The sequence below is a fragment of the Aristolochia californica genome, unplaced genomic scaffold (assembly GCF_029961685.1).
Source record: "Aristolochia californica isolate CCGP_79_NKW_82.1479 unplaced genomic scaffold, dmAriCali1.0.hap1 SCAF_12, whole genome shotgun sequence".
Taxonomy (NCBI): Eukaryota; Viridiplantae; Streptophyta; class Magnoliopsida; order Piperales; family Aristolochiaceae; genus Aristolochia; species Aristolochia californica.
The window spans coordinates 26,225,669-26,243,890 of record NW_027181793.1 but is presented as its reverse complement, the minus strand read 5'-3'; the positions used below and the strand labels follow the sequence as shown (position 1 = coordinate 26,243,890).

General features: G+C 37.8%; 2 protein-coding genes and 1 long non-coding RNA gene across 3 annotated transcripts; all 3 read left to right on the top strand.

Moving 5' to 3' along the window:
• Positions 1–490: 490 nt before the first annotated feature.
• On the top strand, positions 491–7,541 carry LOC137945224 (eukaryotic translation initiation factor). Its single transcript, XM_068791000.1, has 9 exons — positions 491–980; positions 2,829–2,900; positions 3,354–3,449; positions 3,595–3,840; positions 4,675–4,772; positions 4,993–5,080; positions 5,170–5,520; positions 5,734–5,976; positions 6,274–7,541. The coding sequence occupies exons 1-9, from the start codon at positions 798–800 to the stop codon at positions 7,321–7,323; spliced, it is 2,427 nt and encodes an 808-aa protein (XP_068647101.1). The 5' UTR covers positions 491–797; the 3' UTR covers positions 7,324–7,541.
• Positions 7,542–8,659: 1,118 nt separating this feature from the next.
• Positions 8,660–14,724, top strand: LOC137946934 (protein MULTIPOLAR SPINDLE 1). The gene is made up of 10 exons (XM_068793220.1): positions 8,660–8,853; positions 8,949–9,006; positions 9,180–9,335; positions 9,413–9,472; positions 10,374–10,453; positions 10,562–10,619; positions 10,749–10,862; positions 11,435–11,627; positions 12,219–12,289; positions 14,315–14,724. The coding sequence occupies exons 1-10, from the start codon at positions 8,701–8,703 to the stop codon at positions 14,494–14,496; spliced, it is 1,125 nt and encodes a 374-aa protein (XP_068649321.1). The 5' UTR covers positions 8,660–8,700; the 3' UTR covers positions 14,497–14,724.
• A 2,326-nt stretch (positions 14,725–17,050) lies between these two features.
• LOC137947010 (uncharacterized) lies at positions 17,051–17,729 on the top strand. Its single transcript, XR_011111102.1, has 2 exons — positions 17,051–17,282; positions 17,390–17,729. It is a non-coding gene; the product is annotated as an uncharacterized lncRNA (long non-coding RNA).
• Positions 17,730–18,222: the final 493 nt, after the last annotated feature.

Sequence of the window (18,222 nt, the reverse complement as noted above, 5' to 3'; positions counted from 1 at the left end):
TTCCTAAAATGGTAAGTTATTTTTATTACTTACCTTATTTTTACTTAGAACTAATTTTTACTTGAACATATAACATAAGTAATATTATTGCAATATTGTAACGTATGAAAATGATTAGATCTAAGTATGATTTTTCAGAATGAGGATAAAAGGAAGAGAAGGGAGAAATGGTCTTATAAGTTTCTATTTGTGAGATTAAAAAAGAATGGAAGCTTTGATAAATGAAGTTTGTATTTCCCTTAATCCATATAATTCAGATTTCATTGGGTCACGGTATTGGCAGAATGGTAATAATGAGTTTAAATTAGAAGAACAATTTCGTGAAATTTGAGTAAAACTCTTACACGCGTTGGGTAATGACGCAAGTGAAAAAATGTATAATTCTAGGGCAATAAAATTAGAAACTCTTATAAATCGGAAACATATTAAAATACAAGAGAGGCAAGAGAGTACCACCGAAGGGCACTATCAAGGCGGACATAAAAGGGGGCTTCCTCGGCTTGAATCTCTCCCTTCTTTCCCTTTTCCCCCTTTGCAGCGGCCAGAAAGGGGTGAGAGAGAGTCCTTCACATAAGGCTCCTCCTCTCCGTTGTCGTCGTCATCATCCCCTATATCTATATAAATTCCTCCTTCTCTCTCTCTCTCTCTCTCTCTCTCTCTCTCTCTCTCTCTCTCTTTCTTATCGAATCTATATCTCTTTACCTTCCTATCTTTTTCTTCTTTGGCGGCGCGGCTGTGATCGCCGATTTCGCTAATCGGACTGCGGAGACATCTCAGATTGCGAGCTGGAGAGAGGTATGCAGGCAGATCAGACGGTTCTGAGCTTACGTCCTGGTGGTGGAGGCAACCGAGGCACCCGATTCCTTGGCCCTCGCCTTGACGCTTTCGGAAGTGCAGGCATCGGTGGTGGGTCGTCCTTAGTCTCATCCGATCTCCCTCTTCTGCGACCTCATGGCGGGCATCACTCTAGCAATTTCAAGGTCAGGATGTAAACCCTAAGTAATCGAAGGTGGATCTAGGATTGTTTTTTTTGTGTTTTCTTGTCTCTATTGTCCTTGTTTTATTTGTCTGGGTGATTTTAAAATTCTTTTGGTCCCGTGTGATTTGTGATTTAGGGTTTCTTACTTCTGCTTAAGTAATTTATTCTTCTATTGATTTGGTGTAAATGGCTGGAGCTAGGGTATGGATGGGTTTAGTAGAAGAGTAAAGAATGCTTTTTTACGGGTTCAATTACTTTTCAAGTTGAGTTTTGTAGCTTGTCTATTGGATTTTTTTTATTTTATTTTTGTTATTATAAAGTTCCGGTTAATTTGTATTTTACTTTCTGGATAGTATCTCCTTTGGTTAAGCTGGGTCTTTCTTTTTACAATCAAACTGTCTTCTTTAGGATGTTCCTGCGATATTTTCATCCTTTTCTTTATGTAAATCCTTTTATGGCTATTTTTGCTGTGGTTGGATTCTTGGATTTAATTGGTTTGTTGAATAATTAGCATGCGTGATTCTGGTGCCGCATGCATGGAAGTCGAGCCCCCAAGTCCGCTGAGTTCTGCAGTGATCTTGATTTGATCGACATTCTTTGGTTGATGGGAGCGTGAGCTAGGGATCTAGGGGACTATTTCAGTGAGAGTTTACGAAATAATGGGGAGATGCTGAATTCTCATTGCCAAAGAGTTCTTATGGGAGAAACATGTTGATGCATTTCGTTGGAAATTTGTGGCACATGTTTTCATTTCATCTTTCTCAAATATGTCTACCCGAAATTGGTAGAGTGTGTGGTTCTGTCAGTGTTTACTAGGATTCAGTAGAACTGACTGGCCTGATTGGGGATCTTTATTTCCTGCTAGTTATGTTTCAGCAGGGTTGATGTGGATGTTTAGTGCAAAATCTGTGGTTTCTGAACTTGGAATAGTTGGAAAATTTTGGGTATGTGGAACTTATTATGGTTCATTTTCATTTGGCTTCTAATGCTTCTAATGAGCATGGGTATGGTTTCAGACTCGCAACTTCCCTGTCTGAGGTGTATCTATGAGGTGATAAGCTTGGTATTTCCTATCACTAAAGAAATCCTGAGTGAACATTTTGTAACTTCTTGGTTATTGAAGATTCTGATGTTTATTTCATTCTTTGGCTTGTTGTGGTCATGATGTGGCTTGGTAGTTTGAATCGGGTTTTTTGAATAAATGTTATTTCAGACAAGTATAAATTGGAAGGTACATAAGTGCCGGCAAGGAGTCGCTTCTTGCTTTTGAATCTTATTTTTTATTTTAGAAAATTTAGAGAATATGTATGTGGACATTATTCATTGAATTCGTACCCTTTTTAATTTATCTTTTGGAGATCTATTTGAACTTTATTTACTTTGGCTTACTATGTTTATGGTATGTCACTTTCTAAACCATCATTTTGATAGATATTCAGTCATGGAAGGTAAAAGTTTATTGTCACTATCATTGATGCTGTCATACTCCTCTTCCTGGTTCTACAGCTACACTGCCTAGAGGGTTCTCATATTATTTTATTTAAAATTTTGGGAACTAGATTTGAGCGACAGAAGTCTTGGGCTATGTATGTTAGCAACCTTTGAAGCGCCTTTACTGAGAAATCAAAAGACAAGTTGAATATATGTAAATTAATTTTCGAAACAGTTTATTTAATACTTGTGCATTAATCATATGCTGGTATGACAGTATGTTATTTGGTGGTTGAACTCTCTCTCTCTCTCTCTTTCCCTCAAAGACACACACACAAATGTCATTTACATGAGGTGTTGATGTCTGTGTTACCACTGTTTATACTTCTTACTTGTATTTTTATTTTTGCTGTTACAGTCTGGAGACTCGCGTTTTGAGGGCCGTGAATGTGTAAGGTACACAAGGGATCAGCTCTTGCAGCTGCGGGAGGTACTTTCATTTCTTCCGTGTTCTATATTTTGCTTGTCTTTCCAGTTTGGGGATGACTGTACTATGATAGTGCTTCAGGAGCTTGATAATTAATTTTTTATTGTGTTTTCCAAGGATTTATACTATAATGCTAGCTGCTGGCAGATAATATGTACAGAAAATTGGGGCAGTGTCATCCAGAATAGTTGTTTATGGGAAAATGGCAGGATGTGCTATTTCTAGTCATTGATAGGCTTGTTGTATCATATTTTTTCTTTTCTTTCTTGGGTTCTTTTAACTTCTTTTTGCCTCCACTGGCCTCAAAACTTTAATCTTGTTAAAATGTTTTGTAAAAAATATGTTATAAGAACATTATCTATTTCTTGCAGTGTATGGCTAGCTAAAAATAAATATATTTAGCTCATCTTGTGGTTCCATATTGATCTAGTTTCTCTTATCATGTTCTTTTGTTAGGTTGTTGATGTACCTGAAGATATTCTGAAAATCAAAAAGGAAGTTGAAGCTGAGTTTTTTGGAGATGATCAGACATGGGGTCGTAGTGATTCAAATGTAAGTTCCTTTTTATTCGATAGTGACTTTGCAAGCTTCCATTTTTATAGGGAATGGATTAGCATCCATTTTAAATTTAATTGCAGGTTTTTTGGTTTTTTTTGGGACTCTTAATTTTATTTGACTCTTTGCTCTTTGGATCCAGCTGCAAGTTCAACCCCAGATTCGTTATGCAGAACCAGACAACCGGGATTGGCGTGGTCGGTCTGGACAATCTGCTGCCTCTGGAGAGGAGAGGCCCTGGGAGGCACTTCGTGAAAGCAAAGAGTTCTCTGGTCGAGCAGAATCATTTGGGCCAAATTCCAGACAGCAAGAAACTAATCAGTACAACCGCCAGGAGCAATCAAGTGCCCAGTTCTCTTCCAGAGCCCAAAATTCTTCTGCTCAAGGGGTAATGAGTGCAGAACAGCGAGTCCATTACCCTCTTTTTTTTGGTTCTGGTTTTCCTTTTCTTTGCTAAATTGCTTAGCAACTCCTTAATTAAATGACATTTTTCTGATGTCTACCTTGGATTTGTTTTTTAATGTGGACTTTTGGCTCCTATACTGTTCTCTTGGTAGGATCTAAAAGTGGTGCCTGTCTTATGAGATTTTTGGTTTGTTTTTGTAACCAAACTCTTAGCTTTAGCTGATAATGTGTGCAAGACTTTTTGTTGTGTAGATGGCAACCTGATATCTTGTGAGACATCTGCTTTGTTGGTTATTATTACTTAATGTAGGAGTGGGCTTGACATGTAAGAAGTTTATGTGCTACATCATGTGATCCAAATGATTATTGGGATGATAATTCAAGTGATTACTGGGTTTATTGGCTGATAATTCAAATGCTTAGAGGGAATATTGGCTGAAATAGACCAGCACAGCAATTCGTATGGGGGGATGTTACTGATGCACATGAATTTTAATGCCTTTAGTGCTGATGCAAACCTTGATTATGCTGACCAGAATATTTAAAGTGGTCAATGATTGTGTAACAATAACTGTATGTTTTCAGAACAAAGAAAACAATAGTTATAGTCTTGTTTCAGGGCATCACTTGAGAATTCTTAGAGACCATTGATCTCTCTTTTTTTTCTCTTTCCATCTGTAAATCATGTATTGCATGTATATGACCGCATTCCCTGAATTATGGTTCTTTGCTGTTGCAGCTAAATGGATTATTGATAATCATCATTTTTGGTTTACCTAGTTTGAACTCTTACCAGTTTTATTATTGCTTGATCCAGGGAGGACCTTCACCTGCTCTTGTTAAGGCTGATGTGCCATGGTCTGCACGAAGAGGCATTCTTTCTGAGAAAGATCTTGTTCTGAAAACAGTGAAAGGGTAGAGTCATAAGCTTAGGTTTTTCTATTTAAAAAAAAAAAAACTTACGGTGTCTATAACGATGTGGGAATATATTATTATTCCTTGTTTTCCTGTAATGGTGGATAGTTCCTTGGTGTATGCTTCCTGAACTACATCTTGGTCATCTGCTAGCCCTTTTTCGCTTCAAGAGTGAACATTTTCCTTTACTAATATGTTGTCTTGTTGATTCCTTTTGCAGGATACTGAACAAGCTTACACCTGAGAAATTTGATATTCTGAAGGGGCAACTGATTGATTCTGGAATCACAACACCTGATATTCTGAAGGTAGCTGTTGTGTATCAAACAAGTTTTGCATTTGATGGTTCTCTTATTTCTGTTTCGGAATCTAATCAGGCAAGTTCATTTCAATGCAGGGTGTTATCAATTTGATATTTGATAAAGCAGTTCTAGAGCCCACATTTTGTCCTATGTATGCCCTCCTCTGTTTTGATTTGAATGAGAAACTCCCCCCATTTCCTTCTGAAGTACCAGGTGGAAAGGAAATTACGTTCAAGCGGATCCTCTTAAATAACTGCCAGGAGGCCTTTGAAGGTGCAGACAACCTGAGGACTGAAATCAGACAAATGACTGCCCTGGAGCAGGAGATTGAGCGTCGTGATAAAGAAAGAATAGTGAAGTTCCGTACCCTGGGAAATATTCGACTTATTGGGGAGCTGTTAAAACAGAAGATGGTTCCAGAGAAAATCGTACATCACATTGTTAAGGTATGATACATATCTATCTTGTAGAGTTGCTTTAATTTGAATACAAAATTAAGGTGCATATTTTCAATGCCTACTAGATCTATTTTACTGCTTTGGATGTAGTTTAAGTGAATGGTTTTGTGCTTATTCTCCTTTGCTATTTGCATTCTTTCATGTTCACTGCGAACAATGGTTTCCATGTATTGATATAGCTGGCATTTGCTGTAAAAACAGGAACTGTTGGGGCATGATCCCAAGATTTGTCCAGATGAAGAAAATGTGGAGGCAATTTGTCAATTTTTCAACACTATTGGGAAGCAACTGGATGAGAGCCCTAAATCAAAGCGTGTAAACGACGTCTATTTCAATCGTCTGAAGGATCTGATAACCAACCCTCAATTGGCACCTCGATTAAGATTTATGATCCGAAATGTTTTGGATCTGCGTGCCAACAATTGGGTCCCTCGCCGGGAAGAGGTAGAGTTACTGTTCTTTTTAATCATCTCTTGTTATGTTATGTTCGAAGAGGCTGAAAACTGGCCTTGGATGCAACATCTGAGAGCCTTACTGGCACATTTAAAAGACAAAAGCCTTCTTTATATTATAGATTTTCAAGGAGCAAATATTGCTTTTGATAATGGTGAATTGCCTCCTTAACTGTTTTCGAAACTAGAAATTTTAGAAGCCAAATATTTGTGCATGAGAAGTTTCACCTTTTAGTTAAAAAATATCTATCTTTAGTTTGTCACTCAGTGTCTTGTTTAAACCATGCAGATAAAAGCAAAGACTATCAATGAAATTCATTCTGAGGCTGAAAAGAATCTTGGTCTGCGGCCTGGGGCAGCTGCAACTATTAGAAATGGACGTGGAGCCATTGCTGGTGCTTTAGGAGGAATGAGTCCTGGGGGTTTTCCCATGAATCACCCAGGTCCCGGTGGTATGATGCCTGGGATGCCCGGGTCGAGAAAGATGCCTGGCATGCCGGGAATAGATAGTGATAACTGGGAGGTCCCTCGAAGCAGGTCCATACCCAAAAGTGATGGGCAGATGCCTCGTGTCCAGGCTCCATTGGTTAGCAGGCCTGGCTCCATTAACTCGAAGCTGTTACCTCAGGGCAGTGGCGGTGTGATAACTGGTAAAACAAGTGCATTATTGCAAGGCAGTGGTGGGCCACCACCCCGTTCTACATTAGTTCCAGTTGATAGCATTCCCCAGAATACAGCCCCCGTGAAATCTTTTGGCCCTCCTTCATTGCCTTCGCATCCAGGTGTTGTGTCAACCGTTCCAGCTCAAAGAAGAAATCCTGCAGAGTTGCAGAAAAAGACAATATCCCTTCTTGAGGAGTACTTCAGTGTTCTTATTCTCAATGAAGCTTTGCAATGTGTGGAGGAGCTCAAATCCCCAGAATATTATCCAGAATTTGTGAAAGAAGCGATTGGTTTGGCACTTGAGAAGAGCCCCCCTTGTGTAGAACCGATAGTGAAGCTCCTGGAGTTCTTGTTTGTCAAAAAAGTAGTCTCTGCCCGTGATATTGGAACTGGTAGTCTTTTGTATGGATCGACGCTTGATGATATTGGTATCGATATTCCTAAAGCACCCAACAACTTTGGTGAGGTGATTGGGGGTTTGATCGTGGGTGGGGGCTTGGATTTCAACGTAGTGATAGAGGTGCTGAAGAAAGTGGAGGATGCCAAATTCCAGGGGGCCATTTTTAATGCGGCCATGAGAATTGTGAGATCGAGTCCCTCAGGTGGAGAAATAATGGCTTCACAGGGAGCTGACGTGCAGGCGTGCGAGGACTTGCTATCAGGAAAGTCATCGTGAATTTGACCTCATGTAGCTGCCTTAAGGTTTGGCGAACCAGTTGGTCCCTTCAAGTTCTTGTAACTAGGGGTACAATTACTAGCTCTTTTTTGTTTTATTTTTATTTATTATGTTCCTTCCATGGTTCCCTCTTTTTCCCCCCTTCACGAGGTGAGCAACGTTATGTTAAAATTTGTTTTAAGTGGAACTGCAAACAAGTCGTAAAATTTAAGAGTGTATATTTCGAGGGTTATGCGAAGGTGTTGTTGAATCGAGAGATGCATTATTTAAGTACAAGGAAAGAAATTGACAAGTTCCCATTGAGCTGCATGATCCTTGTGGTGATTTACCTACTGCCCCGAGTTTTAGATACTCTGATGCCCTTGTTTTTGACAGAAATCTTCGTTTAGCAAGCGGTTTTCTTATATTTTGCCAGGGGAAATTACCTCGTTAGAGATGAGAGAGATTGGGTCTCGCTCAGCTTGATACAGAGGGAACAGAAGGAACTAACAACTGTGACTTTGAAGCTAGCTTTTTTCTCGCTCTCTTTTCAGGCGGGGCTTGGCCCTCTTTTGTATGCGGTAGTAACATCTGGCGTGTTATACTTGCATTTGGGTTCCTGCTGTAAATTGAACACAGCCTTGGCCTTTTTCTTCGAACAAAAAAGTGTCAAACACCAAAGTCTCAGGAAATTTAGACCACGTTTATCGGACATTCTAACATGCGTCTAGTAATTGTTGCCCAGATCGTTAGGACGAGGGCGGGGCTTATGAAGTAATAAAAATTCCGTTATGTCCGAAACGTATCTCGTCTCGTCTGGAAGACAAAAGTGTCCAAAGACAATTTTTCCTAGTGCTTTTCTGCATCATGCGGTCCTGTTGTTCCACTTCACCTATTAAAGATCAGAAAACCTTCTGCTTATAAGTGTAAAGTTAAAATGTAATTCAAGTTAGAATAATATTTACTAAGTCAGTCTAGAAATTTAGATGAGATTTAAAAACTATGGAAGTGAATACATGTAATTTATTTTTACATAAAATGTACTTTTGTATTCGTATCAGGTATAAAGCAAGATACTCCTACATGATGTTATTTTCTTTTTTTATACGTTTTTAACATTATTTACATTTTTTAAAGAAGTCTCTCAGCTTAAATTTCCTATAAAATGAAATAAAATAAAAATCTGCAGACAATTTCAAAATGGAATTAATAACTCAAAATACAGAAGTTGAAACTCTGCCGACCTGCTTGGTCACTGCACGCTACGGCACGTACGAGGATGGCCAGTCGCTACTCGCTAACTGTAGAAAAGAACTGCTGACAGGACAGAAACAGTTAGTTTGAAATTCCCGCTATTTCGTCTGCTCGTTTCCGTCTGTCGAAAGGAACAACTCGTCTATGACAATGGCGACCGAACCTCAATCGCAGCAACTGCGCCATCCAAATCCGTCCTTGAAGGTCGCAATTGTTATTGCTCTCCTCCGATCCAAACTCAATCAACGTCCTGGCGTCAGTGTCTCTGAATCTGATGCTCTTCGCTGGAAGCGAAAGGTCTCTCAACCAAATCTCTCTCTCTCTCTCTCTCTCTCTCTCTCTCTCTCTTTTGATACATTGAAGACCTGATGTTGTTTTTCTCTTGGTTTCAGTCCAAGGAAAGGAAACAGGAGATTCATAGCCTTCAACAAGAGCTCCTGAAAATTCGAGGTCAGAAATTATATCCTGTTTGGTTCTCTTCGTTGGTTTGAATATTTTCTATACAAGGACTCTTTCTCTTAGCTTTTTTTTTTTTTTTTTTTTTTCACTTCTTTACTTGGATGTTTTCTTGATCAGAAGTGAATAAACAGTTTTCGTTTGCCTTCTCCATGTTTTACTTGTAGACGAACCGCAGCATGATCCGTTTACAGATTTTGCTTCCTGTAAATGCTATTTCTTTGATGATTTGGGGAAACCGAGTTCCCCTGGAGTGCAGTCAGGATCTGACACTAGTGCTCAGCAATTTAATGATGTCCTGCATCGGAGATTCTTACGACAAGGTGGTGCATTGATTTTATTTTGTCACTTTTAAGTATTGTCGCTTTTTAAATAATATGTTCTGGATTATATTTTTCAGTACGTTGGAAGCAAAGGAAGAAGAACGGAGAACACTCTGTACGTCTCGGGAATTCGATAGGTATATCTGTTCGTAACTTGTATTGCAGCGCCAGTCACTTTTCTTACAAATTCAACAATTGTCTACTTCCTTCTCATAATTTAGACATAGATACTATATATCTGGCAGATAACCAACGAGTTTATGTAAGAAGGAACTCATTTTTTTAGAATAAATAATTTTCACTTTATTCTTTTGAGATCTAGGAAATTAGGAATTACGTAAGAATCTCTATATCTTTTGATTCATTTGCATTGATAGAGAATTCACTTTTTTCCTGCCACATGGATAGTGTACTGAATAAATGCTTATGCCATTGCCATCACCGGGGTTGACAAAATTAATCTGATTGACCTTGACTTTGTACATGGACTGGAACCTGTTTTCTTAATTAAATGTATTGTCCATTTCTGTCATGCAGATCATATTTGAGTCTTTCACTTATTGATCTGATGCTTCTAGTAGGAAGTGAAGTTCATTCTTAAATGTGGCTTTCCTGGCTCCACTTTATTTTAAACAGTATAATCTTGAGCTTCCAGCTTTTATGCTTTGTACCCATGGTTTTCTTTACTTGTAACATTATTTAGAAAGATTATAATGCTAGTCGAAAGGATGATTTTTGAAAATCTTTGGAGTTTTGTAAGAAAATATACTCTCACCTATTCTTTCGGAGAAATGCAGTCAACAGCTTAATCAAATGTTAACTTAGTGGCTTGTAGGAACAATACATCGTCATGTCATGATTTCATGAAGAAAATGGTCCTCAGGAATACCTAAAATAGATTTGGGATGTGGTTTACCTTATCTAGAAGTTAAAATCTTCAAATTTCTCATTTTCTCAGTCAAAATGTGTTAAACAGTTAATGCTTCATATGATTTATGGCTGATACTGTTTGACTTGTTTTGTTCATTTTACTTTCAGGGTTAAATGGTGAAGATGAGAGAGTGCATCTTGGTACTGCTGTGGATTTTCTGGTGGAGCTATGCAGCACCTCCTCTCAAGTCAAGACTTGCCTCCTTGTGGACAGATATTCTTTTCTTTGTCACCATTTACATTCCAGCAGTAAATATCTTTTTCAATAGTTGTGTGATTGATTGTGCTTTTCATAGGTGGAAAGGGTCCCTTCATTCATGACATTGTCGCACCAGGCTGTAGAGTTCATCCTTGGTACGGAGCATGTTGCCGAATCTGGCAGATTTCAGTAATAATTTATGAAAATATCTGTATCCATTTCCTCTTCACTTGTTTATTGTTCATCATAGTAACTGATTTTATTTGTTTCCTGTGATTTGGTAGATTCATTAAGGAATCTGTTACTGAAGTCAGAAGATAATGACCTAATTGAAGAGTTTGTTAATAGCTTCATTGGGCACTTGTTTAGAACAATGTGTACCCCTGCAGAGATAGATGGTAAGTATTCAAAATTTAGTTATTATAGTTTTTGAACATCTGCTCTTTACGTCATCCACATGAGTATTCATTTTCAGCATTTTAGTCTTATTCCTCATTTTGGGTTATTTTATGTTTTCCTAGATTACCATTTCAGTTAATTGATCGACATCCATGAATTTAACTGTTTTTTCTATCCCATATAGGAAATTGAGAAATTGAGACCTTTTAATTTTCTTGAAAACCAAACTTGATGATATTGATAGAACTGGAGGTAGAAATTGAGGTTGGATATCAACTCTATTTTTCACTATGAATGGGAAACGAATAACTCTTACAAATGTCTCTCATTTTCATTAGACTTAGCCAATTTGATGCTACGTTTTTAATTATAATACCTATCTACCTTCAAAAAATCTTGAGTTATTCTAGCCACGTTCATCTCCAGATGTTGATTAGTAAGTCGTGAGCATTCAATATTACAGAACAAGTTCAAAAAATATGTTTTCTTATACCTTTTTTGTTTAGTTTTCTTTTTTCAAATTTGTCCACTTGAACATTTTGAAGTATCGTTTCTCCTACCTTTATTGCAGTACCGGATAATTCAGGGTCGTATACCCAAATCTATATCCAACATCTCCTTCGAAGGCTTGCAAGAGAATCATATATTGGTCAACGAACTCTGCTATTAGCTTGTCATAGAATTTTTGTTGCTGCAGACAGCTTGCTTTTTATGGATCCTTTTGAAAATTCTTTCATATTTCTGAACAACTGCATGTTCATGATGTAAGTATTTGCATACTAACACCCCAAAGTTCCTCATTGTACATTTTTAGTCTTTATTTTTGAAAGCATTTCTACAGTGATTATTTAGCCAAATGTGCAAATGTTGATTGTGTATGGGATCATTGCTTTGAAGTAGATGTCATCAAGTAAATTTTCAGATGACACATAAAAAGAGTATTTGATTTCTAATTTCCATTTGAAGGACTCTGTTTCTAATTCAGGATAGCGTGTAGCTTTGCCATGCAATGCATGCAGAGAATCTTGATACCATAACTAACAATTTAGTGCTATTGTAGGGTCAAGTTTATTTAGATCTTTCCTACTTGCACAGTATGATTCAGTGATTTGATCAAGTGAAGGAAGTTCCATCTCCTGATTCTATGAGTTGTTTGCACGTGCATGTCTCTAAGGATGTCAGTGTCGTCCTTTTCTTGTTTTTTTTTTAATCTCTGTTTTCTCTCACAATTTTGGCTCTACTGTGTGACGCTAGTTCATAGAAGGTTTTCTCTGTTTTTGGCACACTAGATATTTCTTACTGTACTAATTTAATGTTTGGTTTCAAATAAACCTTAGTTCTTGTATTGGGAACAGGTTCCAACTTTTTGAGTTTATAATATCAGATTATATGCAAACCTGGATGAGTACTGAAGGTTTTGAAAAGAGTAAGTATACTTTTAACATTACATTCTTAGTGTAGTTTTTTTTTTAAAAATTTTGATTCCATTTCAGTTTCCTAGTGTCAATTTTCATGAATTTTGGAATGTGTTCTTGATTTATTTCCTTATGTTGAGCAATTGCTAGGATACAGTGAATTTGTCAAGAAAATGAAAGCCTGTAACCTAGACTTCTGTCTCAAAGAGATCAACCTTCATGTCTAGTTTTTTGTCACACGTGATTTATGATGAGCTTTGAGCCTTGAGCATACGAGTCATAACCAGATAACAAAAAATTACAGATGCACTATTTTGGCTTCTTGTAACGAAGATAAAGAGGTAAAAAGAATCTTGATGCTGGTTCTATGACTTACCGGGTGAACCCGGATTTCAAAGGCAATGAGTTGGGTCAGGGGTTGGACTCATCTTTCCTATTTTTCTGCCAGTCCATCCTAAATTGCCCTGCGTCCAGCTTCTGGATTTGGGGTGATCTGACCCTGATTTTACTGGGTCCAAGTTGGGTAGCAGAACCCTGATTTTGATAGATGATTGTTGCAATTATGTTAATTGATAATGCAACCAAATTTAGGATATCAGACAGTTATGACTTTAATGCCTTTTCTATTGTAGTAGAGTGCCATATGTGTCTTACACCAACCAAAAATATTACTTTTTCTAGGTGTGGATAGTTGAGCTGTTTATGATGCACGGTAGTTATTTTAACCCGAAGCAAATATTTTGGATATATTTAGAGCATATTTGTTTAATGCAATTGGATTGATATACATGTTTTACATCATTCTGAAATTTTTTCGTAATGATTTTCTTTTATTGGTTTTGAGATATACAGTTTTAAAGAAAAAATAAGTGTTTCTTCTTTAATTCAAATTTATGGGTGTTTAGATAAATATACAGGTCCATTTTATGGGAGACGACAGTGTGTTCTTAACCCTAAAAGCAACAGTTTTACAAAGTTACCAGGAGTATTGAATGGACATTTTGTTCACTTCAGAAGCAAACTATTTTGCTCTGTTTCCTAGTGCTGGAAATTGTTGAAACTTCCTCCTTTTGCATCTTATACTTGAAAAACCCTTGTGAATCAACCGGTTATATCTTCTATATTCCTCTTCTCTTGTTAATTATAGCACCTAGAAATCTACAAAAATTTTATCTGTTCTTGTTTCTTTCCTTTAGTTAACTGACCATGATATGAACAAAGACTTAGTTTTCCAATAAGAAGTTAGAATCAGACTTAAGGGGTCACCAGTTTAATCTGACCCTTGTCACCTGATATAGTTCCTAGTGAAACTAGCCTGTTATGCTCGACATTAAAGTAGTAGGACCCTTGCTCAATTGTCTGTCTACTATGTGGTTCTCTTAGCAGCGAATGTCCCCACATTGAGTGCTGCTTGCTATTTTATTGTGGTGGAATCACATCTATTAGATAGGTCAATATCAGAGAGTGATCATTTTATTTTAATTTGTAGTTTATTAAGTGATTTTTATTTTTTGTGTGAGTCTCGTTAAAAAGACTTACATGACCATTTCACCTATTTTAATGTGTGGAGTAGATGGGTCTTATCTCAAATCTACAAGCTCATGTTAAAAAAGGTTGGCTCTGCTAGATTAGTCTTACATTAGATGTGCAAGCCCAGATGAACTGGTGAGCCCATATGTTCACTTTGTAGGAGCAAGTAGCTAAGTTCATTACAGGAGTATTTTCTCCTCTCTACATCTTGGTCAGTATCTAATGAAAATTAGATTGGGGAAGGGGGTTGCAGCTGTGTGTAAGTTGGTTGACTTGTGTGTAAAATCAATTTAAAAAATATGAAAAAACAAATCTCCAGGCGGTGCACAGTTTTAGCCCTTGCTCTGAACAGCTACTGACTTCCTACATGTGGAAAATGTTCTTATATATATGTTGAATGAAATTCTTGAATTCACTAATATTAAATTTCTCTTGTTTTCCATGCCATTTAATAATTGATCCTGAATGAGTTTGTTTATTTTGATGAATAACATATGGTGGCACAGATCTGTTTGAAGAGTGGGTAAGATCCTTTATACAATCTCAGAAGGCACTGAAACTCTTGGAGGATAGGAATGGGCTTTATATGATCTACATGGAAAGAATAAAAGGGGAAATGGTGAAGCGCTTCAGTTCAGTTTCTTGTGGAGTTCTTCCTACAGATGTTCTTGATAGTCTTCTAAACTGACAATATCTTTCAGGATTGGCAGATAAGCCTATGGACATTAATTTTATGAATAAAACTCTTGTATCGATAGTCTTTAAAACTGACAGCACATAGTTGGTTTATCATTGTGCGTCATCTCGGGATGATGCATTTGTGTAGTCCACTTGAAAGAAGTTGGTTTTCTTTTCTAAACAAGATGTCCGTGTAGTGTTTGGAAAGGTTTTGTCAATGTTGACTGGATCTAAGAAATGAGAAAGCTGAATATGGTATAAATGGAAATGGTGAAGAGAGACGTGGCAAGACTGACCTAGCAACGGATTGTTTTTTATAATGCCCTAGGAATGGAGACTGGAGAGCTTGCATCCAGACCGCTCACTCGAACATTGAATTGACAAAATTTTCAATTTTTTCTTGATTTTTCATTCATTAGAAAAAGTCATTTTTAAGAAAAAAAGTTGTTGTGCATATAGTTTTTCTACAAGCTGGTCCCATGTGCTTACTGTGCAAGGAATCATGAGGATTTTGTTGTTGGACCCTTTTGGAGATCTCTGCAATTGGAAAGCTGTAGCTACCATATCAGTAGGTGTTTGCATGGTAATACATAAGGCCATTTTACTTTGATATCCCCTTGTGTGTGCATCTTGTGTCAGTGTGCCTACTCTCATCATCCAAATTTCGAAAGAGACGGCACTGGAGTCAAGATTCCAAACTAGAAATAAAGTTTAAATTACTAACACAGGAAGAAAAGATGAGCAGTATTAGTATTACCGTTCTCCCAGTAGGTTTAGAACGGAATTTGTAATTGCGATACACGTTTTGATTACTGGAAATTCATAATACAGAAGGGACTACTATTCTCATGGGTTTCATAATTGTAACTGAGATATCGATATTAAAGCTTGGTTTGGACTAATAATGTCATGCTATATGGTTCTGATGATTGGCGCGTTGATGCATTAAACTCAATTAAGAGATGACGGAAACGTTCGAGCAACCATATTTCAGCCATGAATCGGGGCCCTTATATCCCGCTTTCTTCAGTAAACTATTCGCCGATCCGCTACCACGGCGCCACATGCTCACTGCAAGGACTCAACTATGCCTCTGCGTCAAAAAAATTGGGTGACGAGAAGTTGAGATATGCGAAGGGCCGACAAAAAGGTGAAGATAACACAAGCCTGAATGTGTCCACTTCACTTTTTACATGAAAAGAGGTATTGCTTTTTATTTTTTTCACATTGTCAAAAAGCAAAAATTGGCAATGGCCTATTGCATTCTAGAGGTGCGTTGTTATTATTATTATTATTATTATTATTCTTTTTCAAAATTACGGCCTATTGTGACTAATGTTGGGGCAGAATTTGACTGTCTTATATATTCTTCTATCATTTGAGTATACTACAATTTCTGGCTCAAATTATTCCCAACTTTTGGTTTATGATTGAAGATTAATTTTATTATTACTTATCAAATACTTAGAAAATGAAATATCTCCTACTTCTTGTCTACATTTTCTTTTATCTATGTATCTTGACAAGAAATTTTAGTTATCTGAGGAAGGCCTCAAAGTTTCAGGGGAGCACAGCTGAGACGTACAAGGCTCCTGCTGGACCAAGATAAAAGGCTGAGTAATCTCCGCGTGCGGTCTCGGAGTCTGTCGCTTCAGTGCTTCTGCAACTGGGAGATGCACGCATGGGCATCTGTCAAGGATCATCTGTACACTCTGTCTATAACAATTAATTAGTATTTTCCAACAGCTGGGACGCCTTGAAATTTGCGGAAAGTTTCAAAAGCTAGCAAAGAAAGTTGTTGAACAAATGAACAAAAGAAATGGGCTGTGGAAAATCTTGTCTGTATGCGATATTTGAAAAGTGAAACCATTTTGAAGAACTCCAGTGTCGTCAGTAATTCTTCGTTGGGAAACATGAAAACAGGTTCAGGTGTCACTCGGCCAGCCTACCTTCAAAGTCCCAGCTCATCTTCTTTTACCAAATTCTGGAAAAAAAGGGTTGGTCAGCCTCCGCTTTCACTTTAGCTTTCCCTTTCAAAAGCCGTGATGATCCTTTTCTTTCTCTGCCGACTCTCACAATTCGAGCATATTTCACTCTGTCAAAATATACCTTTCCCTCCTCTGCAGTTTTGCTTCGTCTCTCTTCTGAAAAGAACCACTGAGATGCTCTCTGTGAGCCGTTTAACGATCTGAATTCCAGGCTGGTCGGCATATTTTCTCCTTCAAGCTTGCTTACATGTTCATGGAAAATTTTATTCAGCTAAGTTGCAGTAACTGAACTGCAATCCCAGTCGAGGCCGAAATCTGTACTAAAGCATCTTCATCAGATGCTAGGGCTTGAGTCACGGGGACCCATTTTATGTCATTTTCGTGGCCCCTCTTACAGGGAGCAAAGTGAATATGTTCTGGATGTGGAGATGGTAGTAATTGCAATTACACTTGGTTTGCACTTTGTGCAAATATTAAAAATTTTGAGGCTCCCCCCCACTAGCGTTGGTTCCTTCTTTTGCAGGCTATAAATGTAACGTGAGGCCTCAGTTCTTTTCCCAGCTTAATTTGTTCTCAATCACCTTATCTCCCTCTTCTTCGTGTTCCTTCGTCCCAAACCCTAACCCACCAGAGTAACGGGGAGCCGAAGCAACCATTCTAATGAAGAAGATCATTGTGCTGATATTCTTTCTAATGATTTCAAGCCTCCAGCTGCTGCAGGCTTCAGCCTACGTGAGAATACTTGCACCTAAATGTGAAGCGGCCTCTGAACTCGTACAGATCCCTCAACCAAGCAGACAACTCCAAGGTGATGTACTTGCTGCCTTTGACTAGCATTTTACGTCGTTTTTCTTTGGCGATTTAGGAGATGATCAAACGGTTGCCCGCTACGAGTCCTTGATGAGAGATCTGCAGGTTTACGTGGAAGACAGCTGAAAGAGTTAGAGAATGTGAGAGTTGCAAGGCATGATGGTTCAAGAGGAGGAACACGAGGAGGTGGGGCAGATCTCGTTCGGCCGAAAAGAAAAGGGAATGGTGCATCTCCCAGACTTGCGTTATCGCCATTAGGCAACATGCTTGTGCCAGTTACCGTCGGACTGCTTGTACAAGTTTTCTTTTAAGTTGCTGGAGCCGATGAGGTGCAGTTAAAATGGAGGTTCTGCTGCTTCTGGTGGCCTTATTTTCTTGCTCATATACTTCCTGGTTGAGGATACCCAGATATATTAATACTAAAATAATGTTCTTATTCTTATCTATCTTGGTTTTTATTCTTCTCGGAATCCTGCCTGATCCATGTAAACTCAGTCATCACTGCTAGAGGATACAATGAAGCCAGTCCGTGGGTGGGCGAAATCATAGTTTCCATGACACAGTCATGCGGGTATAAATTGGTGCTCGATCATGTCTCAAAGTCTGAAAGTTTCAACTTAAGAGATTAAGAAATATAGAAGAGAAAAAAGAGTAAAGAAAGATCAAAACAAAACTAAATAAATCAGTAGATGAACTAAAATTTTAAACGAATAAATTTAAGCTAGCTTGAAATTGAGTATCAATTGTTCCTCAAGAATGAAGGATAAAATAGCGAATTGACCTACATATTTCAATAAAAAGAGTGCTCTCAAAGGATTATGATATAGAAATGAAAAAACCCAATTGAGTTAGCCCTAGGTAGTGCTTTATCATATGGAGAAGAAGAAGAAGAATACAGAGAAAAAGAAGAAGATGTAATTGCTTCAAAAGAATTTGAA

Bases quoted from the DNA above. Each gene is read 5' to 3' on its own strand.
- LOC137945224 (XM_068791000.1), top strand. From the start codon at position 798: ATGCAGGCAGATCAGACGGTTCTGAGCTTACGTCCTGGTGGTGGAGGC. The intron at 5,081-5,169 runs GTAGCTGTTGTG...ATTTCAATGCAG, and splicing joins CAACACCTGATATTCTGAAG to GGTGTTATCAATTTGATATT. The intron at 5,977-6,273 runs GTAGAGTTACTG...TAAACCATGCAG, and splicing joins GGGTCCCTCGCCGGGAAGAG to ATAAAAGCAAAGACTATCAA.
- LOC137946934 (XM_068793220.1), top strand. From the start codon at position 8,701: ATGACAATGGCGACCGAACCTCAATCGCAGCAACTGCGCCATCCAAAT. The intron at 9,007-9,179 runs GTCAGAAATTAT...TTTTACTTGTAG, and splicing joins AGAGCTCCTGAAAATTCGAG to ACGAACCGCAGCATGATCCG. The intron at 10,454-10,561 runs GTCAAGACTTGC...TGCTTTTCATAG, and splicing joins TATGCAGCACCTCCTCTCAA to GTGGAAAGGGTCCCTTCATT.